Source organism: Hyperolius riggenbachi, chromosome 5 (genome assembly GCF_040937935.1).
Source record: "Hyperolius riggenbachi isolate aHypRig1 chromosome 5, aHypRig1.pri, whole genome shotgun sequence".
In the NCBI taxonomy this organism is placed as follows: Eukaryota; Metazoa; Chordata; class Amphibia; order Anura; family Hyperoliidae; genus Hyperolius; species Hyperolius riggenbachi.
In genome coordinates this window covers 163,033,122-163,059,441 of record NC_090650.1, presented here as the reverse complement: position 1 = coordinate 163,059,441, position 26,320 = coordinate 163,033,122, and the positions used below count along the sequence as shown (strand labels likewise).

At 48.6% G+C, this 26,320-nt stretch overlaps 1 protein-coding gene across 1 annotated transcript in view; it reads left to right on the top strand.

The window, feature by feature from the left end:
• VPS41 (VPS41 subunit of HOPS complex) overlaps window positions 1–26,320 on the top strand; it is a 1,049,902-nt gene that overhangs the window by 432,691 nt on the left and 590,891 nt on the right. The window contains exon 11 of the mRNA XM_068238292.1: window positions 12,886–12,942. Coding sequence (XP_068094393.1) covers window positions 12,886–12,942 — 57 coding nt within the window. The remainder of the gene's footprint in view (window positions 1–12,885; window positions 12,943–26,320) is intronic.

The following is a 26,320-nucleotide window of genomic DNA, read 5'->3' as shown; positions in this document are numbered from 1 at the left end:
CGAGGATTATGTGGCAGAATTTAGGAGATGGTCAGTTTCAGCCAGGTGGGACACCTATGCCCTTTTAGACTGTTTCCTATCAGGATTATCAGATGAGGTTTCAGATCTAATGTTAAGTCTGCCCGAACCTAAAACTGTCGATGAGGCCATTTCATCTGCAATCAGGATTGATCGTAGGTTACAATATCAAAAACAGACCAGGGGCAGAGACAATGTTAAAATGTTGACCTATGCTACACCCCCGGTGACTCCATCTCCGCCCGCTTCTCCTCCCTCCAAGCCAATGCAGATTGGTCGGTCAAAACTGTCTCAAATGGAGCATAAACGCAGGATTTCTGAGCATTTGTCTCTTTATTGTGCCGAGGAGGGACATAGAGTACGAAATTGCCCTAAAAAGTCGGGAAACGCCATTGCCTAGGAGTAGTTGGGGGGAATACCCTAGGCGTGCAGTTTTCACCCCTAGAGGATAAGCGGTTACTCCTTCCTTGTATGATTACATGTGAGGATAAATCAGAGGTCTCTGAGGCCTTCATTGACTCAGGCTCAGCGGCTAATTTTATAGATTACGAATTTGCTACAAGATTGGGTATTCCATTCACCCCGGTAAAACCACCTCTACAGGTTACAGCAGTGGATGATTCCCCACTACAGCGTAACCATCCTCTGTCTCAGACACCAGAGGTGGAAGTCACTATAGGGGTGCTGCATAGGGAGAGATTACAGTTTTTTGTGTTGCGCATGACAACCTCCACAGTCATACTTGGCATGCCGTGGTTACACCTTCACTCTCCTCAGATAAACTGGGCTACCGGTCAGCTAGCCAGCTGGTCAGCCCACTGTTTTCGTCATTGTTTAGCGAAGGTGACCTTAGGCCAAACCAGGATTCATGTGGAGGGTGTTCCGGAACAATATGCAGAGTTTTCGGACGTGTTTTGTCCCAAAGCTGCCGATAAATTACCTCCACATCGCCCTTTTGATTGCCCGATTGATCTCCGATCGGGTTGTATGCTTCCTAGAGGTCATCTCTACAACCTGTCAGGGCCAGAAAAGGTGGCCATGCAAGAATATATCCGTGAAAACTTAGCTAAAGGGTTCATCCGTCCTTCTCGGTCACCTGCCGGAGCGGGGGTTTTTTTTGTGAAGAAAAAGGACGGAGGCCTTCGGCCATGCATTGATTACCGGGGACTGAATAAAATTACAGTTAAAAATCGCTATCCATTACCTTTGATAGACGATTTATTCACTCAAGTCACCAAGGCTAAGATTTTTTCAAAATGGGATTTACGAGGTGCATACAACCTGGTGCGGATCAGGGAGGGCGATGAATGGAAGACGGCCTTTAACACACCCGTCGGGCATTACGAGTATCTGGTGATGCCCTTCGGGTTGTGTAACGCCCCAGCCGTCTTCCAGGAACTCATTAATGAAGTTTTCAGGGAGGTGTTGGGTAAATTTGTCCTAATATACCTGGATGATATATTGATCTTCTCAGACAACCTCTCTGAGCACAGGGCTCATGTCAGATTCGTGTTACACAAGCTCAGACAAAACAGACTTTATGCTAAATTGGAGAAATGCATTTTTGAGGTAACATCTGTTGCTTTTCTGGGATACATAATTTCCACCTCAGGCCTTTCTATGGATCCCGCCAAAGTCTCTGCTGTTTTGGAATGGCCCCAACCAGTAGGTCTCAAATCTCTTCAGAGATTTCTCGGGTTTGCAAATTACTATAGAAGGTTCATAAAGGGGTACTCCACTGTCATTGCACCCCTCACCAGTCTCACTAAGAAAGGGGCAGATACCAACCATTGGTCCCCCGAAGCTCTGACCGCATTCTCCACTCTGAAAGAACTGTTTTGCTCTGCACCCATATTGAGACACGTGGACACCTCCTATCCATTCATTGTAGAGGTTGACGCCTCAGAGGTTGGGGTAGGGGCTGTGCTGTCTCAACGCTCTGGGCTGCAGGGAAGATTACACCTGTGTGCCTATTTCTCTCGGAGGTTTTCACCAGCAGAGAAAAACTACGATATAGGTAACAGGGAGCTTCTAGCCATTAAGTTGGCCTTTGAGGAATGGCGTCATTGGCTAGAAGGAGCAGAACATACGATTACAGTCTACACGGATCACAAAAATTTGGAATACATTGAGGGGGCTAAGAGATTGAGTCCCCGTCAGGCTCGGTGGTCACTGTTTTTCTCGAGGTTTAGATTTGTAATTACGTATACTCCTGGTAGTAAAAACATTAAGGCATGTCGGTCATTTGGGTGGTAGTCGACCGTTTCAGTAAAATGGCCCATTTTGTGCCCTTGAAGGGACTCCCCTCGGCCCAGGAGTTGGCCGATCTTTTCATCACTCACGTTTTCCGACTTCATGGTATTCCGGAAAACATCGTGTCAGATCGGGGAGTCCAATTTGTCTCTAGATTTTGGAGGGCATTTTGCCATCAAATGGGCATGGAACTGTCATTCTCGTCAGGCTACCACCCTCAGACAAATGGTCAGACGGAGAGGGTTAATCAGTCTTTGGAACAATTTTTGAGGTGTTATGTTGCAGAAGCGCAAACTGATTGGGTTAAGTTCTTGCCGTATGCAGAATTTGCGCACAATAATCTGAAAAGCGCTTCTTCTGGGTTCTCTCCGTTTCAGGTGGTAACTGGAAAGTTGCCCAAGTTTTCCCCATTGACAGTAGCTTCCACTCCGTTTCCAGCTCTGGAGGCTTGGAAAAAGTCGTTCAAAAACATTTGGGGGATCGTGAAAAGCAACTTGGAAAAGGCTTTTCAAAGTCAGAAAGGTCAAGCTGACAAGAAACTATCCTTAGAGTGGAAGTTCCGACCAGGAGATCTGGTCTGGGTCTCCACTCGTCATTTGACTATGAAACAACCCTCGGCCAAGTTAGGTCCCAGGTTTGTGGGCCCTTTTTCTGTGACCAGGAGGATCAACAATGTTACTTATGCCATCGATCTTCCTGCTAGCATGCGTGGTGTAAGATCTTTTCATGTATCCCTTCTTAAACCAGCAGTCCATGTGGGTACCAATCCTCCTCCTCCTGTGATTGTAGACGACCAACCTGAGTATGAAGTAGAGAAAATTTTAGATTCACGAGTAGTGCAGAATTCACTACAATATCTGGTTCACTGGAGGGGGTATAGTATAGAGGAGAGAACATGGGTACCTGAGTGTCGCATGCATGCGGACAACTTGAGAAGGGAGTTCCACATTCGATATCCCGAGAAACCTGGTAGGAGTTGTCCGGAGTCCACTCCTCAGGGGGGAGGGGGGGGTACTGTGAGAAAACGCAGAAAAGCCGCTGCCAATACTCAAGGTGAGGCGGCTGATTCCGCGTTTAACGTGGCAGTTGGGGCGCAGTCGGAGCACGGAAAAACCGCCGCATGCTCTAACTAAAGGCGGCGGATTCCACGTCCAATGCGGCAAGTTGCTCGCATAGGCCTGCTCCTCTCAGTAAGGCGGAATGCGGAGTAAACGCTGCACGCTCAGACAGCATGGCGGCGGATTCTGCATCTAATACAGCAGAAACATTACAACACATGACTGGTGCGCGCGCAGAGAGGCAGGGCCTTTATGGCAGTCAGAGGAAGGTCAGCTGACCAGGCCGGTCAGCTGACAATTGCAGCAACTTTCATTGGTCCAGCACTTAGGGGAGGCGCTGGAGAGTGCTGGTGTATATATACTGGGTGATGGTCGTTTCTCTGGTGTCTGGCGTTGCGATCACTACGCGGTAGCACTCAGACCTTGTCAGTATCTGTGTTTATTAGTCAGTTTCCAAAGGTGTTGATGATCACGGAGCTCACACCTTAGCCTAGGAATTCAGTTACTAGCTGTATTGTTATCTAGACCAGTTTCCAAGGTGTTGACAGCCATGGAACTCACACCTTAGTCTAGGATTTCTGTACCATCTGTATTATTTGTATTATCTAGTTTAGTTCCTGGAGTGTGAGAATCCTGGAGCTCACACTCAAGCTTAGGCATTGTTGATTATCTGTTATGACCCTCTGCATTCCTGACCATTCTCCTGATCTCTGATTTTGTACCTTGTCTTTCTGATTCTCTGTTGCCGAAACCCGGCTAGTCTCTGGATTCTGTATCTGCCTACTGTCTCTGTACTTTGTCTGTCCGCGTGTTAACGACCTGGCTTGTCCGACCTCGAGAACTATCTCCCCTGTTAGGAGATAGTTCACAGATCTGTCAGTGACACTCCACTACTGGTGTCACTCACGTTCTGTCCTTCCCACTGTCTCAGCCTGGCTCCGCCCCTTGGGGAGCAGCGGGCTGGTGGAAGGAAGCTTATCCTTAACAGTAGATCCTACTGTCTAGCACCCATTCTCCGGGTGCTTTCCTCAAAGTATTACTGTTGCACCAAACACTCTCATATCTCAGGTGTCCAGAGGTTAGAAGATAGATCTGACACTGCAGATCATCAATAATCGGGTATATTCTGCTTTCTCTGTGATACTGCAGATCACCGGTAATCAGACCCTCTCTGTGTTACACCGATCGTTACACCCAGCTTGTAATTGCGGAGCCCCCACTCACGACGGATCAGACGCTATGTCTTCTTCCGGGTGTAGTGGCTTCCTGACCTGCGACATTACTTCCTCTGAGGCTCTTTCGTGCGTTCCAGGTGGTTGCTATGCTACAATCCACACTTCTGGTGCTAGTCTCAACAGACATCTTGGCTAGGTTAGATTAACATGTTTCAAAGATGTGCGGCTGTCTTCCTTAAGATCATTTAACCAGTTTGCTGTCATTGCCTTTTATGCAAATCTTAGTTGCCATCCTCCGCCTACCTTCGATTCTCCCATTGTATTCCCTTAAAGGGGGCCATGCCTTGTAGTAAAATATTGCACAAATGCAATCCTACTGTATCTTCTGTGTTTACCCACACATATATTATTCCTCTGAATAGAATATATAATCTCCATTCAAATGTATTATTTAATGACTCCAATTTGCTGTGCACCCTATACATATACAAGGGAAGGGGATAATATTTGATTAAAAATAAAGAATATTTGAAATAAAATATTTGATTAAAATAAATAAAAATAAAGGCAATATTTGATTTAAAAAATGAAAAAAAGTTTTCTTGCTTTCTTTTAAAGGTACCTAAATGGAGTTTGTTCTGAGCTTGTAAATTTCAGACCTACCCTCTTGAAAAAAAAATTAAAACAATAAAGAATGAATAAAAAATATAAAAATACAAAACATATATACAATAACACCCCCATACTTTTCCTATCCACTCAGGGTCACCAGGTGCTCATAATGTCACCAGGTAGCTCCATATTTACTTTCACTTCCAAAAGCCAAAAATGTCCATTTCCTCATTGAGACCTTTTGGTGCATTGGTGTCCAAGTCAAATATCCAAATATTCAGGACATTTTTGCAATGTAGTCCCCGCCCCTTGGATGATCTCTCAACACCGTTTATATTCCATTAAATATATATTTTACTCTACACCTATGATGTTTTTTTTTAAATGGTTAGAGAGGGGGTGTTCCCCCCACCCTTTACTGATATTGTTAAGATGTTCCCCAATTCTCTTGAATAGTTCCCTCTTGGTTCAACCAACATACTACTTTCCACAGTATCTGACCCCCTTAGTGTCGCATGTAATAAGTTGTCGGATTTTACATTTCTCACGTCCCATTTCTATTCCCAACTCACTGTATCCCTTTTCTCTCACTGCTGTAGCTACTTGTAATCCATCATTCCCAGATTTTCTGTATATGAAAGATGTTTTATCAGATAGTAATTTGGTTATCGTTTTTCAATATAGACCTATGTTTTTCAATAATTTTAGTAGTGTGTCCATTCTGCGCACTGTATCTCAAGTTCAATTTCACTGAATAATCTTTCACTTTCCTCCTGTTCCGCTTTACCAAAAGTTCCTTCTGTTATATGTCATCTACCTCTTTTATGGCTTTTTCAATTATATTTTCATCATACTCCTTTTCCCTAAATTGTTTCTTACCACAGACTCCAGCTCTTTCCCATACTGTAATTATTCAGTGCAGTTTCTTTTTATTCTTATAAACTTCCCTTTTGAGACATACGCCACAAGGTTAGATGGCAGCTGGTTGCTAAGATTGCTCATGTCAGTCGCCTTTGCAAAGATCTTAGTTTTCAATGCTCCGTCTTTAATATAGATATTTAGGTCCTGGAAGCTCACCATTTCCCTACTATAGTTGGAGGTGAACTTCAGCCCATTATCATTATTATTAATACCATCCAAAAAAGACTTCAGGGAGCTTTCGTCTCCACTTCATATGAGCAGGACATCATCAATAATATGTCTCCAAAGGACTGAAGCAAGAAAAAAGGATGCAAGAGCCCTTTCAGGAAAAATGGCACTGCCATAGGCACCTATTATAAAAGCCGTGAATAACGGCAAAGAAAATAAATTTGGGTGCACGGCGGCGGACTCTGTCAGTTGCCTCAATTTACCTTCTTTGCCGCAAATGGCAGCTTTAATTATGGCCGCTGTATGCAGCAATCAAGGTAAATTTCGTGCCTGGAGGCGCTCGATTAGCAGTTGTGATCTGAAATATCGGCACTGGGGCTTGCAGAAATGCAAATAGCATTCCAAAATGCAATACCTCTATTGGCATTTCCGCAATCCAATGCTGCTATTCCACAATGCAGTGCTGCTATTTGCTTTTCTGCAATGCAATGCCGCTATTCCGCAATGCAGTGCCGTTATTTGCTTTTCCGCAATGCCGCTATTCCACAATGCAACGTCGCTATTTGCATTTCATTGACGTCCCTACCGCAGTGGTAAATAAGTGTGCCTCGGTCAGTCACGGAGAAAGTGACGTCACAGGTCATGAAGCTGCCACATCTTGAAGTAGACATAGCGTCTGAGCCGGCGTGAACGGGAAAGCCCTGGAATCACAAGCAGAGTCACTGGCCGGGCCTCTGTCAGAGCAGTAGCCATGGGGAAACGAGAGCAAGTGGAATAGCCATAGCGAATCTCATAGGGGAAACGTTTAGACCAATAAGAATTGCAGAATACTTTGGGCAATACTGACAACAAGTAACAGTATATGTGTATTAGAACCTAAGCGTAATCCAGTATATACCATCATAATAGACAGATACAATCATAACTTGAATACTATTGACTCTTTTTTAATATTTTATGCAATAATGGTTGTTAAGGACTGACTGGAACTTCTCTTCAGTCCCTGTTGACCTTCCCACGATGGAAGAGGCTTTACCCAGTAGTAGTCTAGGTGACCACGGGTCTTCACCCACACCCCCTTGAGGGGGGTGCAGGACCACACCCCCAGGAGGGGGATGTGGAACTTAGCTGCCTAGTGCCCTACCAGGTCACTACTGGGATTGCCTCAGCAAGTGGTTGGAAGAACAGAGACACTTATTGTGGAGAAAGCGTGGTCAGACGAGATCCGGAGGTCCAGGGTAAACAGAGTTCAGCGTAGGTCGGGGTCACAAGCCAAAGGTCGGGGCAGGCGGAGATCAGCAGTAGTTGGGGTCACAAGCCAAGGGTTAGGGCAGGCGGCAGACAACGGTAATCCAGAAGACAAGCCAAAGGTCGGGGCAGGTGGAGATCAGCAGTAGTCGGGGTCACAGGCCAAGGTCACAACAGGAGATCAGATCAGAATAATAGCAAGACAGGAACAACAATTCACCAACAGGCTAGCCAAACTGTCAGAACGAGCAGCACTGCAGTTAGGGGCAGTGCTGCTTTTATACTGTGCATTGGCGCCGAAATTAGCGCATGCGCAGGGCGCGCATAACTCTTTGCGCATGAGCACGCAACACTTTGCGCAGACGCGTGCGTGCGCAGTACTTTGCGCGCTGCGTGCAGCGCCAAACGCCGCGCTGGGAGAGGGACTACAAGGACCAGAGAGCCCCCGCGCGTGCGCACTAGAGGACGCGCCCGAGAGCCCCGTGGAAGACCCAGATGGTGAGTGTGACATTGCCCCCCTCCCAGGGGCAACCTCTGGGTGCCCCTAGGACCAGGTTTGCCAGGGAATCTCTTGTGAAATTGTTTGATCAATCTAGGGGCATGTACATTAAGGGCAGACTCCCATTAGTTCTCTTCCAGGCCAAACCCCTTCCATTTGATGAGGTATTGAAGAGATCCTCTAATCCTTCTACTGTCCAGTATCTTTTCCACCTCAAACTCTTCCGAGCCGTCAATTAAAACTGGTTGAGGTGGATCCGAGGAACGGCCCGGGAAGCTGTTCGGAACCACCTTCTTCAGACTAGAAATGTGGAACACGGGATGTACCCGGAGTGAAGTAGGTAAAGTCAGCTTGAAAGCTACTGAATTAATTTGTTTTGACACAGGAAAGGGCCCAATAAATCTGGGCGCAAGCTTCTCGGAGGCACAACGAAGTTTGAGATTCGCGGTAGAGACCCAGACCAGATCTCCGGGGGCGAAAACTGGATTTTCCTTCTGATCGGCGAATTTCTTCCCCTTCTCTTGGGCTTGTTGTAAGGCTTTGCGAACAGTGTTGAAGTTGTCCTTCATGGTAGAAATCCTCTCTTGCGCTCCGGGACAAACAGAGGTAAAATCAACACTAGGTAGGAACGAAGGATGATAACCATAGTTGATAAAGAAAGGTGATTGCTGAGTAGAGGTATGGACGGAATTATTGTAGGCAAATTTCGCAGTAGCCAACAGAGGGTACCAATCATCCTGAGAGGCTGAAGTAAAGCATCTTATGTACTGCTCCAGGGTCTGGTTCGTCCTTTGTGTTTGTCCGTTGGACTGCGGATGGTAACCAGAAGAAAGTGCGACCTTAATTCCCAGACCTTTACAGAGTTTCTTCCAGAATTTGGAAGTGAACTGGGTTCCCCGGTCAGACACGATGTCCTCAGGTAATCCGTGAAGTCTGAAAATTTCTCGAACAAAAGTTTGAGCCGTCTCTGCAGCAGAAGGGATATGTTTGAAAGGCAGGAAATGGGCCATCTTGGAGAAACGGTCAACAATGACCAGAATGGTAGTGAACCCTTCCGAGGGTGGCAGATCCACCACGAAGTCCATTGCAATATTTCTCCAGGGTTGTGTTGGCACCGGAAGAGGTTTCAGAAGACCCCACGGTCGGCCCCGAGTGGTCTTAGAACGGGCACAAATCTCACATGAGGCCACATATGACTTACAGTCCTTGGATAGTTCGGGCCACCAGAAATTCCTCTGCACTAATTCCTGAGTCTTATGAGCCCCAAAGTGGCCAGCCAGTTGATTGTCATGGCAAGCTTGAAGTATTAGCAAGCGAGTCTCAGAGGGAGCAAAGATTTTCCCCTGAAACAAGTAGAGTCCTTCCTTGGCTGGTAAATTCGGGGGCGTACTCAGGCCTGCGGATGCTTGTCTAATAGAATCAAGCAGACTGTAGTGCAAGAGCAGGAAATGCTGTGGAGACAGGATGTTCTCAGGTGATGATTCAGGGCCTGACTCGGACTGGAACATACGGGACAATGCATCCGGTTTTATATTTTTGGATCCGGGACGGTAGGTCAAGTGAAAGGTAAACCTAGAAAAGAAAAGTGACCACCTAGCCTGATGTGGTCTTAGTCTCTTAGCAGTCCTGAGATACTCTAGGTTTTTATGATCCGTGAGTGTTAGTATGGGGTGTTCAGCACTCCTCGAGGGCGGCCTTAATAGCCAGGAGTTCCCGATCCGCCACGTCATAATTTCTTTCTGAAGAATTCAATTTCCGAGAAAAGAAGGCCACTGGGTGGAGGACAGCCTTGAGATCGAAGCGCTGAGAGGGGATTGCTCCAATAGCAACTTCAGAGGCATCTACCTCCAGGACGAAGGCTCTGGTGGAATCGGGATGCTTCAGAATGGGTGCTGAGATGAAACAAGACTTCAATTTCTCGAAGGCGGACTGAGCTTCTGCAGTCCAGCAAAAGGACTGACGGGTGCTGGTCAGTTGAATGATGGGTGCCACAATCCGTGAGAAATTCTTGATGAATCGCCTGTAAAAGTTGGTGAACCCAATAAAACGTTGTATGGCTTTCCTATCAGCAGGTACTGGCCAGTCGAGGATCGCCGAAACCTTCTGGGGATCCATCTCCATTCCTCCCGGAGAGATGGAAACCACCGAAATTTGGATCGATCCCCTGAAAATCATTCTGGCAGAGGCAACTTGGGCTCTGGTGGCAGTGATGCAGCTCCCTCTACTAAGCCTGGAGCGGGCTCGTTCTGGGCCGGAGGAGCAGCTACCGAAGCAGGGGCTGCAGCAGGAACAAGCACAGGAGTACGGGCACGAAGTTGATCATAGATCGCTTGGTATCCCTTCTGAACTTCGTCGATGGAGACTCGAAGTTGGGTAACCAGGTCATAAAGGATCTCCACCAGGGTACGGGCTCCACTAGTGTCCATCTTGGCTGCTCGTTACTGTTAAGGACTGACTGGAACTTCTCTTCAGTCCCTGTTGACCTTCGCACGATGGAAGAGGCTTTACCCAGTAGTGGAGTCTAGGTGACCACGGGTCTTCACCCACACCCCCTTGAGGGGGGTGCAGGACCACACCCCCAGGAGGGGGATGTGGAACTTAGCTGCCTAGTGCCCTACCAAGTCACTACTGGGATTGCCTCAGCAAGTGGTTGGGAGAACAGAGACACTAATTGTGGAGAAAGTGTGGTCAGACGAGATCCGGAGGTCCAGGGTAAACAGAGTTCAGCGTAGGTCGGTGTCACAAGCCAAAGGTCGGGGCAGGCGGAGATCAGCAGTAGTTGGGGTCTCAAGCCAAGGGTCAGGGCAGGCGGCAGACAACGGTAATCCAGAAGACAAGCCAAAGGTCTGGGCAGGCGGAGATCAGCAGTAGTCGGGGTCACAGGCCAAGGTCACAACAGGAGATCAGATCAGAATAATAGCAAGACAGGAACAACGGTTCACCAACAGGCTAGCCAAACTGTCAGAACGAGCACCACTGCAGTTAGGGGCAGTGTTGCTTTTATACTGTGCATTGGTGCCGAGCGCGTAAGTCTTTGCGCATGCGCGCACAACACTTTGCGCACATGCGCAGCGCTATGCACGCGCAGACGCATGCGCGCGCAGCGCCAAACGCCGCGCTGGGAGAGGGACTACAAGGACCAGAGAGCCCCCACGCGTGCGCACTAGAGGACGCGCCCGAGAGCCCCGTGGAAGACCCAGATGGTGAGTGTGACAATGGTGCACTCAAAACTCTAATTTATAGGATGTAATATTGTTATTTTTAACCTTTTTTTTTCTTAAAGGGACACCAGGTAGCTCTGAGTGTATGTATGTTTGGCTGCATAAGAGTGAGCGACACCTGTAAATGTGCATATTTTTATGAGACAGATTCCAAATTCTGGCATTTTAGAGAGGATAAAACCTTTTAATCAATAAAATAAAACATGTTTGATTTCATATCCAGCACTCCTCATACATTTTTGTTTGAATATATACCTCCGAGTGGGGAAGAGGTTTACCCACTTCTTTGATGTTAACAGCAGGTATATTGATCTTAATAATTTGTGAGTGCAGTGACGAGTCTCTTTTAACATATTTTTTTAAGAAACAGTGGATGAACAATCTTGTTTCAAATCAGATTTTATTAAGTCAGCAATATGTAGAAGTAATAATTACAAATCGCGTACAAAAAGTTAACATCAAGTATCGCAAGATTTCAAATATTCAACAAACGGGAAAGAAGAAGGAAAAGAAAACAAGTATCCTCTTTTTGAAACTCGCCATCCCCAATTAAACGGGGGCCAAGGTAGTAGAAACTTTATATTCTAAATTCTATAACAGGTTTTAGTCTAGATTTGACATAGCATCTAGGGGTTTATAAGATCTCATATAGAGTGTATGGAATACATGTAGACTGTTCTATGTTTGGCTCATACACTTCTCCCGAAAGTTGATCCATACGGCCCATGTATGGGTAAATCTATCCATTCTATCCTGGGCAGAAAGAACCAATTCCTCCATCTGCATAATTTTATTTAGAGTATCGGTTAGGTCTGCTGCCCCCGGAGAGTATTCAGATTCCCAATATCGGGCTATCAACGATCTCGCTGCAGTCATTAGATGATGTAATAATGAGTTCTTCATTACTTTAATAGCAAGGCTATCTCGGGAGAACGGGAAACAGCGCTAAGATACATCCCCTCGTACCAATCAAACTCCATATCCCAAACCGGTTTAACCCTGTTACAATTCCACCACATATGTAGATAATCACCAACCTAAGTTCCGCATCTCCAGCCATTCGTAGAGCCCGTAGGGCCCCACTTGCTCATTGATAAAGGGGTTCGGTACCAATGGGTCATAATTCTATAATTACGTTCCCTGTACAGGTCTAGATCTGAAAACAGAGCATTAGCAAAACCTCATTAGAATGAATCATTATGTTAGACCTTCTTAAAGGGAGTCTGAAGTGGATTTTTGTTTTAAAAACAGATACTTACCTAAAGAGAGGGAAGACTCTGGGTCCTATAGAGCCTTCCCGTACTTCTCCCGGTGTCGCTGTTCCCCTGCATGCTCCCCCGTTAGCAGCTCTCTTCCGCGTTGGGTGGCCTTTGGCAGTCTTTGGAAGCACTCTCTTGCGCTCTCCTGCTTGCGCAGTACAGAGCTACCAGTCTTCAGATGCCCGAGTGCTTCTGAAGATTGCCAAAGTCTCCCGCGGCAGGAGATTCAAACGGAGGAGCCTGCAGGGTAACGAGGACACTGGGAGCAGAATGGGGAGGCTCTATAGGATGCAGAGCGTTCCCTCTCCTTAGGTGAGCATCTGTTTTGTGTTTTAAAAAAAAATCAGTTTCAGACTCACTTTAAAGAAAGTGCGGTTTTACAAATTGGAATGCAAACTAAATATGGTTTCTTCAAATATTATGTTTTATATGATTTATTTATCTACCTCTTAGGAAGCACTTATGGCTGCAGAAATCAGTCAGAAGAACATAAAGCGACATGAAGTTTTGGTAAGTTTAGTTATTTTTAGGATTTAGTATCCATCCAAAGTACTTTCTAAAAGCTGAAGTGATCACTTTGCCCGTAGTCAATGACGTCATATGATGTTAGATAGGGACATCCCTTGGCTTTGGTTGGAGAAAAGGAATACACACAATGATTACTGATGCAACTTCGCTAAACCCCTTCAGCCACATCATTGGTGAGATTTATCTCTTCTTGGTCTAACTGCTGTCGCCCTGTCTATGCTTCCACCCTCCACCCCCATCCTACCTTATCCTTTCAGCACAAAATGTACCCCTTCCCTCCTATTCACTCCCTGACCCCTCCGCCATTTACCAGCCATCTCCCTCCCCATCTCGCTCTCCCCCATCACCACCACCACATGCTCTACCTCCACCTCCTTCTACACCTTGTCCCCCTTCTGTTTCCTCGCACCCTCTCCCCTTCCTTATGTGTCCCTGCCCCACCCTTTAGATTGTAAGCCTTTGGCACGGCCTCGCCCCTCCCTTAGTGTATCCTTCTTAATTTTACTACCCCAGCAATAAAATCCTTCTCATGGACTAACTCAGACTAGTTTTGCTGGGTCTCTGTAAAACGTATTTTATACCCTGATTGCATGTATAACCTTGTGCTATGTTGGATAACCGTTTGCTACCTCTCTGTCTGTCACCCCTTGTTGCAATGTATGTATCCCTATTTATTGTCCAGCGCTGCTTAAAGTGAACCTCCGGACTAAAAATTGTCTCAGCAGCACTGAAAAGGCCTGGTGTTTCTTTAACAGTTTCACAGCATCAGAACTTTGTTTCTCTTATCCAAGCCTCATTTTTAGCTGCACAGAAGAAAACTGCCCGGGCTTTTTTCCCCTGATGCTGTGCAAAGCATGATGGGATTTCTGATGTTGTTGCTCTCGTTCTGCTGTTTTGGTGCAAATATTTTTTTTTTACATTTTGAATTTGACATTTGAAGCCTAGTGTGTGCAGCTGGGAGGGGTAATCAGGACACAGGATAGTTGGAACTGTGTCTCCTGCTCCTTGTCATCTCCTTTCAACCAAAAAGATGGCTGCCCCCATGACAAAGATGGCAGCCCCCATGAATCACAAACATTTGCCTGTTCTTTTAAAACAGGGTGGGTAAAAAATTATATTACCTATCTATTCTAATTAACATAACTAATGTAACTTAATGATCGTACGTTTGTTTAGGCTGAAGTTCCCCTTTAATATGTTGGCGCTTTATAAATACAAACCATAAATAATAATAATAATTGTGCCTCTCCTCTTAAAGTGGACCTGAACTATTGCACAGGACAGAAGGAAAACCTAGAGATTATTATTATTATTTAGTATTTATATAGCGCCGACATCTTACGCAGCGCTGTACAGAGAATATATTCTTGTCACTAACTGTCCCTCAGAGGAGCTCACAATCGAATCCCTCCCATAGTTATATGTCTATGCATGTATTGTGTAGTCGTGTATTGTAGTCTAGGGCCAATTTAGGGGGAAGCCAATTAACTTATCTGTATGTTTTTGAGATGTGGGAGGAAACCAGAGTGCCCAGGGAAACCCACGCCGGCACGGGAGAACATACAAACTCCTTGCAGATAGTGCCCTGGCTGGGATTTGAACCAGGGACCCAGCGCTGCAAGGCGAGAGCGCTAACCACTACGCCACCGTGCAGAGATGCACTCTGTATCTATTTAGAGAGTTTAGCCTGTCTAATTACCCCTCATCTGTGACTAATCACAATTTTAATTTGATATCTCAGCTGTGTCAGCTGGCTGCCTCAGCGGAGCAGCTAATATGTAAACACAGGATGTTAACTTCATGTCTGCTTCCCCACGATGTAGACACACTGCGGATTTATAGCGGGATTTGTATCAGCTGTAACAAAAAAAAAAGTTTTTCTTTAAGGCCCCACTCACAATGCACGCGTTTCCAGCCACGTTTTGGAAACGCGTGCAGGAGGCCGACACGCACGACATTAGGTAGTGCATAGAGTGCACTGTCTGATGTTCACACTGCATGCGTTCCGGACCTATGCGGTCCGGAAACGCATGCTGCACGCATTTTTTGCAAAAACACGTGGCTGTCCCATTCACTTTTCAGTGATGGAATCAGCCTCGCAACGCATACAAACGCAGATGGCGTGCGTTGCGTTCCATGTGCATGGCCGTCCGTGTCTGTAATGTGAACGGGGCTTAAAAGTTATTATGCTTTGCTTATCTTTTACAACAGAAAAGAAGTTCTGAGATCAGGTCTGCTTTAACCCCCCAAAAAAGCTCTTTTGCAAACAGAAGCCACTAGCAAAGTGTAAAGCTAAACCACACAATTAGGCAGACTACAGTAACACTGTATGGATGCCATAAAACTAGCATCACCAGGTTACAAAGTTCACTTACTTTAACACATTTAGAAAAATTATGCATGGTATTGATTATGTCAATACATGTCAGAACAAAATCCCAACAGGTCCACACTAGGCACGGTTGCAGGACGGAGCCTGTGGTCCGTGATCCTAGCCAAGGGAACGCAAACGGATCAATGCTGCCTTTTTGCAGCATACATTTTTGATCCGTTTGCATTTTGTTTGTTTTTTTCGGCCGAGGGGGTCCCCCGTCCCCCCGCTACCCCCTCCAGCTACATGCCACAAAAATGTAAAGGATAGGAGCGGGGAGCTTACCTCCTTTTCCTACTACTTCCGCTGCTCACCGCTTCACTGCCTGCAGTGCCTCCCTCTATACTTCGGAGGGCGGCATTGCAGGCAGTGACACGGCGAGCAGAGGAAGTAGGAGGAGGAGTAGTTAAGCTCCCCGCTCGCCGCTCACTGCTCACCCCTGCTATACATTACAGTTTTGCGGCATGTAGCTGGAGGGGGTAGCGGGGACGGGGGACCCAGGTGAGGGAGGGAGGGGACGTCCCCCTTTTTTGCTGACCACTGCCACCCCCGTCCTGGCTGTTATACCCCTCCAGCATGGCTGCCCCCTCTCTCCCCACAGGCTGTGACACAGAAATTGATCTGTTTCTGTGTCCAAATCTGCCTGTGTAGAGGGGGATCCGTTTTCTTATTGCCTGCCACTACCCCTGCGTGAAAATGCAGCAGATCCGGACCTTCCGGGGCGGTTTTAAGAACGGGTCCCCGCAAACGCAGATGGATCAGTTTTTTGTTTGGGTGAAGACAACTGCTATTTTTAACATTTCTATCCATGACTTTGATCAGGTTTTAAAAACGGAGCCACGGATACGTTTCCGGACCAAGTGTGAACTAGCTCTTAATCAATACAGTTTGTATAGTTTTGCATAAACAAGACTACTTCACACATCCCCATTAGTGTGATGGTCATGTCTAGTAGAACTCATGGAGAATCATGTGATTTGCTTGATCAGCTGACAAATTTGCAAAGCTCTAATTTGCTGTGATAACATTCTGCTTTAGCACATCCTTATGACTAGCAAATCAGAGACTCGGGCCCATTCACACTAGGGCGATTAGTGGGCGATTCCCGCTACTCACTGAAGCACTAGTTGAATACTAACCTTATGGCAGTGATCTCTCTTCCATTACGATACAGTACTTTAAAAACGCTAATCGTAATTGCTTAAAAATCGTGAGAGTGAACAGTGATTGTACCCCGTTAATCGCGATAAAATCGCTCTTGCAAGCACTAGCATCCACTTGCCTTCACGACAGTTCCACTAGGAAATAGCTCCACCCATCCCTGGGACAGGAAGAACAGACAGATTAAATGTCCGCCTTCCACCCACCTACCTCCAGTGTTCTTCCTGTCCCCGGGAAGGACAGACTATGTTCCTGGTCTGCCGAGAGGCCAGAGGGTGAGTGCTGGGGTTCTTGTGTGGCGGCCTGGTGATACCTCCATTTCGGCGGTCAGGCAGCAAGATTCTCCTAGCGGAGCTCCGCTCCACTTCGGATGGTTTCAGAAGTTACTTCGCCTTTTACCGAGCACACTGTGTGCGACTCAGGAGGCGGGGCGTGTGCGTTCCACGGGAGCTTCCGGCGGAAGTAGCTACCCGGAACTTCTTGAGGCGGAACAAGGCTCCACGTGAGACACCACGCTGTGCGGCGTCTATTTCAGATAGACATGCTGAGAGGTAGTAGCAGCAGCTACAAGCATCCCCAGGCTGACACTGCTCAAGGATCCCCTGCTACCTCTACCACCTTGGAGTTTCCTCCTCTCAGGGCGAGAGCCCAGCCGCACAAGGCAGTACTAGCCAGGTAAGGAGCTTTGATACTGGCTGGGGGATAGCAAGCTTGGAGGCAGCCCACTAATGCTTGTTCTGTTTTGCTTTACAGAACCCAAAGCCTGCTACATCTTTGGATGGATCTGAGTCTAAGACTTGTGGGATTTGCCATAAAAAGCTTGCTGTATCCTATCCAAAACTCATGTGTAATGCTTGCATTTTGTCTGTGGTAAAGCATGGAGGGGGAGACATGTTTAATAGCACGCTTTCTAAATTTCAGGATCAGTTAGCTGAAAAGTTTCTTACTGCTAATGTTTCCACTGCTTTACCATCTGTTTCTATGGTATCTTATCCTGATGAGGATTCTGATTTGCCTAAACCTTTTCAATTGCCAAGGGTTTTGGGGGTCCTCTTTGGAGGAAACGGAGCCAGCTGGGGGGTCCTCTGGTCAAGAAGATGAGACACCCAGTTGCTCCTCAAAAGGGAAATCCAAATTGCTCCCTGAACAGTCAGATGAGTTGTTAGAATTTATTTATTCTGCATTAACATTCAGTCTGAAGTTCCAAAACCTTCTACCATTGAGGATAAAATGTATTCGGAACATTTAGAGTCTAAAGGGCAGGTGTTTCCGTGCATGCTATTAAACATGTCTCCCCCTTCATGCTTTACCACAGACGAAATGCAAGCATGACCGGGCAGGGCCCATACAGGACGGACCTACCATTTACCTGAAATAAAGCCGTGACACCCAATTGGAGTTTAAAGGCCACAGCTTTAATACAGATTTGAAACATTACAAACCAAAATAATTTAATCAATCATGCATTAAACAACAATATTAACATTGTGTAACCGCGCTCTGCCAATTCCCGTGACAATGCCTTTCCTCTTCAGTACCACCCATCGGCTTGCGCTAAAACCTTGTGCCACTGACCCGCGCCAGTGGCACCCATTAAACTTTGCGCCACTGCACCTTGCCAGTGACGACCATGGTGCCATTAACCAGTCGATGACCCACCCTAGAGCCATCTAGTTTAATGACCCAGAAACCATTGTGCCTCCATGGCACCCATATATCATAACCAGCACTATGCACTCTTAGCATAAAATGCCTTACTCCGTTCGCCAAGCACGGTGTGTACTTCTGGTTTCGATGTTGTCCAGGCCGGCATTGTCACGGACCCGCCACGGCATTCGGGCTTGCTGCTTCAAGGTCGAATGCCCGCCCTCAAACAGAGCGTGGCTTCTAGAGCTTCTCCTAACCCAGACAGAAAAATCTCATTACCCAGAACATTCAGGTGAACCCCATCATTTTGAAGATGCCCTTCCTGACTCTCTAGCAGTCTGTGACGGACGGCTATGCCTCCCCTTTGTGCTATACATTTTGAAATGGCTTTGTTAATTCTTAGCCTGGAACGGTTTAAGACTCTTTCCGGGGCAGGTGGGCGCCATTTTGATCTCGGGATCATTTTGGACCATATAATGGTCGTCTGCAGGAGCTCCTGACTAACTTGTCTAAAGAATTCCTTTATATCCAGCATTAGGAGATGCATTGGCTTCGTCCCCACGTCGTTTCCCCCTATGTGTGTTATGACTATATCTGGTTGCTCCCTCAACCTGGCTAGCTGAGTCAGTTTTTGGCCTAGCCCTTCCACCATTGCCCCTGGGAATCCAAACCAGTGTACCTCCAAGTCCCCTCTTACCTGCCCCGGCCACCGACCCCTTTCCTGGAGCGCTGCCCGGCGTTCTGCCCGTGTTACAAATGAGTGCCCCACGATCCACACCCTATACCCTTGCCAGCCTAAACAAAACAAACCATGCATTATCTAACTAAAGGTGTTTTTTTTTTTTTTTCTGTGTGTGTGTCCCGCAGCCAATGCTCTGCCGGGTACGCTTGCAGCTACTGATCTGCCATGCGTAGTAAAATTTTTGTTTCTGGATATCGTGGCCCTGGCTCCCATTTCCTGCAGCTATTGCTCTGCCAGGCTGGGAACGCGGTACAGGTATCCTGTCTCTTTGCCATGACGCAGTCCCGCTCACTTTCCTGCACCTAGCGTTCTGCCAGGTGCGGGCGGACATACGTCTGGAACCTGCGTGATTCCCATCTCCCGATCTTTAACATTTACTCGCTCAGTCCCCACCGGGCGGCCTGTGTAGCCGCGCCGATCCGTAAGGAATGTGACCCACACTCTGCCGCATTGAGGCCTATGTGTGCTAGTGCCCGCTTTAGCACCGCTGTGAACTGGAATCTGGACATTGTTGAGCCATCCCTGTGATGGAGTAAGGGGCCCCCTTGGTTGCCTCGATAGAGCACCAGGTTCCTGTATTATTGTACCGGGTAAGATACCTCCCCCTTCGTCTCACGCAGCCGCAATGTGACTCCCTTTGCCCTCTGGTCCATCTTGGACCGTGCAATGTGTACCCAGATTGCCCCATGTGACAAAGATACGTTGTGCATCTGCAGGCCCCCTTTCTCACACTTCCGAGGGCTTACTAATTCCCCCATGCGCAGCGCTCCATGGAAGGCTAGCGTAAATGCCAGTTGGAACAGGCTGGCTTCGTACCCATCGCGGCAGGTCTGACATAGGGCCCTGAGTAGCTCGACTAATAGCGGTAACGTGATGGGCTGACGTCTGTCCGGCTTCGGCTTTGGGGTGCTCCGCTTAAAACCTTTGACCATCTGCTTCACTAGGAAACTCTTGGTCCGATCTGGTTCGCACCTCAATTTGAAAAGGAAGGCTAGCGCGGCTAGGACCCTGTCCACCGCTGCTCCCGAGGTGGCGCTGTCGCACGAGTCAACCAGGAAATATGCTATGCACTCTTCGCTGACCCGCTCGTCCCGTGGCGCCTGCGCCCCTCCAAGATCCTCCCACCTTTTCCATACCCTTGAATATGCTGACCACGTGGCTGGTGACAGTGATTGCCTTACCCAACCCGCCACTCGTTCGAGGCAATATCCCATAGGTGTGCTGGCATTTTGGTCGGCGTCGCTTCTGCAACTGGCGCCATTTCCCGGAACCGCTCCAGCTGGAAACGAGACAGTGCATCAGCCACCCCATTATCCACCCCTGGAATATGCACCGCCTTGAACGTGATGTTATGCTGGAGGCAAAGCAAGACAAACTGCCGAATCAGGTTAACCACTGGTGGCGAGGACGATGTCAGCTTGTTTACCGCGAAAACTACCGCCATGTTGTCGGTTGTGAATATCACCGAGCTATTCACCAGCTCACCACCCCAAGCCGTTACTGCCACCACCAGGGGGAAGAATTCCATAAATGCCAGTTTTTTTTATGAGTGGTGACTGCCGCCACCGCTGCGGCCACCCGTCACTCATCCAGCACCCATTGAATTACGCCCCAAACCCGGATGACCCTGCCGCATCCGTGTAGAGTTGGATGTCTTGGTTATTATGCCAGTCCAGGGGCCATAATGTTCTGCCATTGTACCTGGCTAAGAACGTTCTCCATACATGGAGGTTGTCTCTTGTATCCCGTGTGAGCCTAATATGGTGGTGGGGGATTTGAGCCCCGGCTGTCAAGAATGCCAGGCGCCTGCAGAAAATCCTGCCCATTGGCATTATCCTGCAAGCGAAATTTAGCGTTCCCAGCAATTATTGCAGTTCCCGTAACATCATCTTTTGTTTGGTTGGGGCTTTATTAATGATTGCTAGCAAGTCGCTCAGTTTATCCTGTGGGAGCCTGTATTCCATTGCCGCTGAATCCAATTCTATACCTAAAAATTGTAGCCTGGTGGTGGGGCCCTCCGTCTTGTTGCTTGCCAGGGGAACCCCAAGATTCTCAAACACCCAGACTAGCGTCTGCATGACCCGCTCGCATTCATTTGATCCCTCCGACCTGACACATAAAAAATCTTCGAGGTAATGCGTTAGACCCTTGAAACCGCTCTCCCGTTTTACCACCCACTCGAGGAAGGTGCTGAAAGTCTCAAAGTACGCGCAGGAGATCGAGCAGCCCATGGGCAAACACCTGTCCACGTAGTACAGCCCTTGGAATCGGCACCCCAGGAGGTGCAGGCTGTCCTTATGGACCGGAAGCAGTCGGAATGCCGACTCTACGTCCACTTTGCCCATCAAGGCTCCTCGACCCCTGCTGCGCACTAGGGCGGCTGCCCTGTCGAAAGATGTATAATGAACCCTGGCCATGTCCGCATCAATTTACCGAGCTCCCCGCGGGGTGGGATAGGTGTTGAATCAACCGAAACTTCCCTGCCTCCTTTTTTGTTACCACCCCCGTTGCAGATATACGCAGTTCGGGCATTGGGGGGGATTTGAATGGGCCTGCCATCCTCCCCATGTCTAGCTCCTTCTGGATCTTTTGGGCTACCACTTGTGGGTATTGGTAGGCCAACTTGAGATTTTTGCATCTTATCTCGGGATTGTCTGATGTGCACGGTATTTGGAAACCGTCCCGGAAACCGTGCACAAGCAAGTCGGCCTGCGCCCTGTGCGGATAGCTATTTAGCCATGGCAGCATTGCCACGACGTTTACCGGTGTGGCCCCCTTTTCCAGAGCCTGCTTCGGATTTAACACCATGTGAGGGGGGGGGGGTTCTTTTTGTAACATTTGTTCTCTGGATACCCTGTGACACCGCAGTGAGAGCAGTCGTGCTTGAATTTACATGCAATTCCCCACCTGCAAGACCCGCTGTTGAACTTCCAACATAGCCCTTTTTCTACTGGGCGCTGGACCCGCCGGCATTGGACTGAAAGGACGTGCTGCCCCCCTGTGAGTTTGCTGTCACTTTAGCCATTGCCATTATTGTTGTCCATAGTGTAATGTCCCTGTGGTTCCAGTTCAGGGCAGGGTGAACCGCCATTCGCTACCTGAATTGCTCGTCGTAGCAAAGCCAGGTGTGACCTCCGAAACTGCGATACACTTGTGATATCATGTTGCAATATCCAAACAGGGCCGAGCATTGCTCTGGGAACTTTTCGCCGATAATGCTCGCCAGTATATAAAAGGCTTGCGTCCAATGGCTTATATTCCTGGGAATTAGCCTAAATCGTCTCCTGTCCTCCTCCTCCTGTTTCCGATGCTCATTCCCCTTCGCCCATTTCTCAATGTTAAGATTGTCCAACGGGAGTAGCGTGAATATGTCCACGTGTTGTCTCTTCCATATTTTTTCCTTTTCCTCCAAGGGTATGTGGATACCCAGGGGGGCCTCAAGCGAATGATGGGGCCCGTTTAGCGAAGAGTCAGATATACGTGGAAAATTCACGGAACTCCCGCTGTAGCCGACGCTGGTCTCACCTGAGTTGCTCGCTGAGCTGCGTGCGCTAGCACCGATACTAGGTGCGTCCAGCTTCCTGCCAGTGTCTACAGCCCCCGACCCAGCTTGCTGCAGCGTGTTATGCGCCTTAATGACATTCAAGATCTCTTGCAACATGCTGACGCCCTTACTGCCCAGTGTTACCCTGTTACACGGCTGCAATGCATTCGCAACTACATTGGTAGTTTGGCTATTGATCTCACCTGTCCTGCTGTCCGTAGGCGCTGCCTGTGGTGCGTACGTCCCGTGGTGTCTATCCTCGTTGGTCCTCTGTTCCTCCGAGAGTGGCGATGTGGGGCCTCCGCCCCCGGTTACCTGTGGGGGCAACAACAAGGAAGATACACCCCCATCCGCTAGGGTAATTAGGCATGCGCACCCCTGGTCCATCGTCGCCATTTCCGTGCTGCGGACCAAAGCTTAACCTCACCTTTTTATATCGCCATCCCTCGCCATCTGCAGTCCTGTGGTCTCCGGTGCGCCTTCCGGCGTCTCCGGATCGTACTTGTCCACCCGTTGATGTGCCTCCCGGTTCGCCGCGGTGAACTGGGGAGCAGGATCTGAATTTCCGATGGCCCCACTCGTCCGCAGCTCCGCGCATGAATAGTTGTCCTCCTTGGCGGAGCTGTGGATGGGGGAGGGGCTGGGGGGGCTGCGGAGGGAGTGTAGGACGGCCGTGATGGTGCGCCGCGGGGTGGCGGCGAACGCCTTTCCGGGGGTTGGGTAAGCTCGTGTGGCTTCCCCCTCACTAGTGGAGCTGTCCTCGCTGGATGATTTGTGGGTGGGGGGCCAGCTGGGGGCTTCCTGCAGGGGAAGTGGGGGACGGGGACTCTGATGGGGGGCTTGTGGTCCCTGTCGCCCGGCTCTTTTTTGCCTGGGGGTGCGGGCAAGAGTGTTGGGGCCGGGGGAATATGGCCCATCAGTTGGTGTGGTGGGTGGGGGGTTGATTGTGGGCCGGGATGCGGAGCGGCGGCGGCGGGTAAAACGCTGAGGCAGGCCGCCTTTGGTTTGTGCGGTGCACTCGGCGGGCTGGCAGCTGCCGCCATCTTTCTGGGGCCTGCACGCCGGAAGGGAGGGAGGGATGGGGGCCGGAGCGGAAGGAGATCTGGAGCCACGCTGGGAGGGGAGTTGGTGCTCCGGGCACCTGGCCGGGCTGGCCAGCGATGAGGAGGCCCTGTTCGGAGGCGGCACTGGCTGAGAGCAGGCTGTGCGGATGGCACTGCGCCCCCGCCCGGATATGTGGGCTCCCTATTCCCCCTCTCCTGGCATGGAAGTGGCCTGCAGCGGGGCCCCGACGAGCTGGGCGGAGGAGCCCCCCTTCTTTGCCCCGCGCCTGGACCTGCGTGGAGAGGAATCCGCCCGCCGAGGAGGGGGTAAGTGTTCCAGCTGGGACCTGGCCCAGCCTTCGGAATTCCTCGGTGGGCAGGGCCCTTAGCCTCTCCAGCAGGGTATGCAAAGAGGGCTCCATGGGGTTGGAGCTGTGGGCAGGGAGGGATTCTGGGGATTTGGGCCTGAGGACAGCGGTAGGCGGGGGGATAGGTGGATGCAGCCTATACGCCCCGGGAATGATGGATGGGAGGGAGGCAGGGGGAAGCTGATGGGGCGGAGGAATGCTGGGGCCAGAGGACAAGGAATGGGGCCTTGCTGGTGGGACCTGGTGCCGGGCCTGTGCCCAGGGGAGGTATGGATGTGGGGGGGAAGGCTGAAGGGCCCTTGGGGCTGGGGAAATTGGGGTAAAGAGGCCGGGCGGGTTGGTTGTATGCGAAGGATGGGGGGGCCTAGCTGGAGGGGCCTGGAGTCAGGCCTGGCCCAGACGCAGCTGGATGTTGAGGCCTGTGGATAAAGGGGGTTGCTTAGGGCTGGAGTATTTGTGGTAACAGAGCCTGGGCGAAGGGGAGAGGCTGGCAGGGCTGCTAGCTGGACCTGCAGGGGAGGGGGGGGGGGAGGTTGAATCACTCACCAGTCTCGAGCTCCAGCGAGGAGAGTTTGCTGTATCCTATTCAGGCAGAAAGAGAGAGCAGCTCTCCTGCTCCTTGCTTATAATGCCTGGCGGAAGGTATCTCCACATAAGGCGATATCGTTCAATCTATGTAGATCACTACTCCACCAATTCCACGTGACTCATGTGAAGTGCTCTCCCAATCATCAACCTTATCCGTGTCCCTTGTCCCCTCTTACTAAAATGCTCACCAGATTCTAGCCACCTTAACACTCAGGTGGATCATACGCAGTATAGTTATAGTCGCTTCACTGGATTCTGTAGAGAGGAAAGAATCTCCACATAGGGTAATATAGTTCAAATACAATATAATTCAAGCACTGATTTCACCATGTGACCTTAAAATCACCCTGTGATAGTGCCAATCCGCCGTGCTACAAATCACACTGCTCACTAGATGCAGCCTACCTCTAATGCCAGGTGGATACTGCGCTGTATGTTGTGCCAGACAGGTTTCACATTCCTAGGTTCTTTGTACAGGCCTACGCAAGGTCTTGCTTTTTATTCCACTTGTTAAAAATTGCTCAATATAAAAGAAAACCAACATAGCGTAATACAATTTACACTGCTTCTATGCGCAACAGTTCAGTCTCACTTACGCCTCCATGTGCGTTCTGCGCATATCATACATCAGCATCTACCAATGCCCATCCGTCTGGATTTCGTCTGGTGTCCGGGGTGCATTTACATGCCGCGCTCTCCCGTTCCGCCTCCTCTCCGGGTTACAGGGTGCAGATCCGTGCGCTTTTATGCTGACCGGCCGGTCCGTGCGCTCTCTCACTTCTGTGCGACGTCAGACGCACCACTCCTTTTACTTCCAATTCTTTGATTAAAAGATTTATTAAAGTGGTTAAAAGGAAGTCAGTAGTGAAATAAAACTACTGTACCCCCTTGGGACTTAAATTTAGTTTTAAATTCTATTATCCAGTCTCCCTTCCAGCCTTTAGAACAGATTTCCATAAATGACCTAACTCTGAAAACCTGTTTTCTGGTGGCGATTACTACGGCCAGGCGTATCAGAGAAATACAGGCCCTTAGTATTAAACCGCCATACATGTCTATCCAGGAGGATAGATTTAAATTTCAGTTGCCACCTTCGTTTTCACCAAAAGTTATGTCACATTTCAACAGGGAGCAGGAAATCTTCATTCCCTCCTTTTGTCCGGAATCCCTCAAACAAAAAAGAGGAAAAATTTAGTTCACTGGATGTGAGGAAAATAATTATTTAGATAAAACCTCTTCTTGGAGAAAAGAAAATAATTTGTTCAGTTTCAAGGTGCCCGAAAAGGTTAAAAAGCGTCTAAAGGCACGCTCAGTATTGTTTGAAGCTTTGTATTAACAAAGCTTTATTATTATTATTATTATTATTATTTATTTATAAAGCGCCAACATATTCCGTGGCGCTGTACAATGTAAGAAAACAAACAAGGGATACATAATGATACAGACAAAGATTTACATCAAATATGAACACTGATACACAATACAGCACTGCTGATTACAATTTGATTTAACATGATGACTAAAATGTATAAATGTCTAACAGAGTGCAGGCAATTAAATTAATAACATTCCATGACACAAAAGGGTGAGAGCCCTGCCCTTGCGCGCTTACAATCTAAAGGAATGGGGTGGAAACAAGAGGTGGGGAAGTATACAGTATATGCACAGGCAGTGCGTAATTATGTTATCTAGTGGGTGCATGGCCTAAGCTAGGGAATATGCTTGTCGGAAAAGGTGGGTTTTGAGGGAGCGTTTAAATATTTCAAAGGTGGGAGAGTGGCGAATGTGCTGTGGAAGGGCATTCCAGAGGAGGGGTGAGGCATGTGAGAAGTCTTGTATACGTGAATGTGAGGAGGTAATTGTAGAAGAGGATAAAAGAAGCTCGTGTGCAGATCT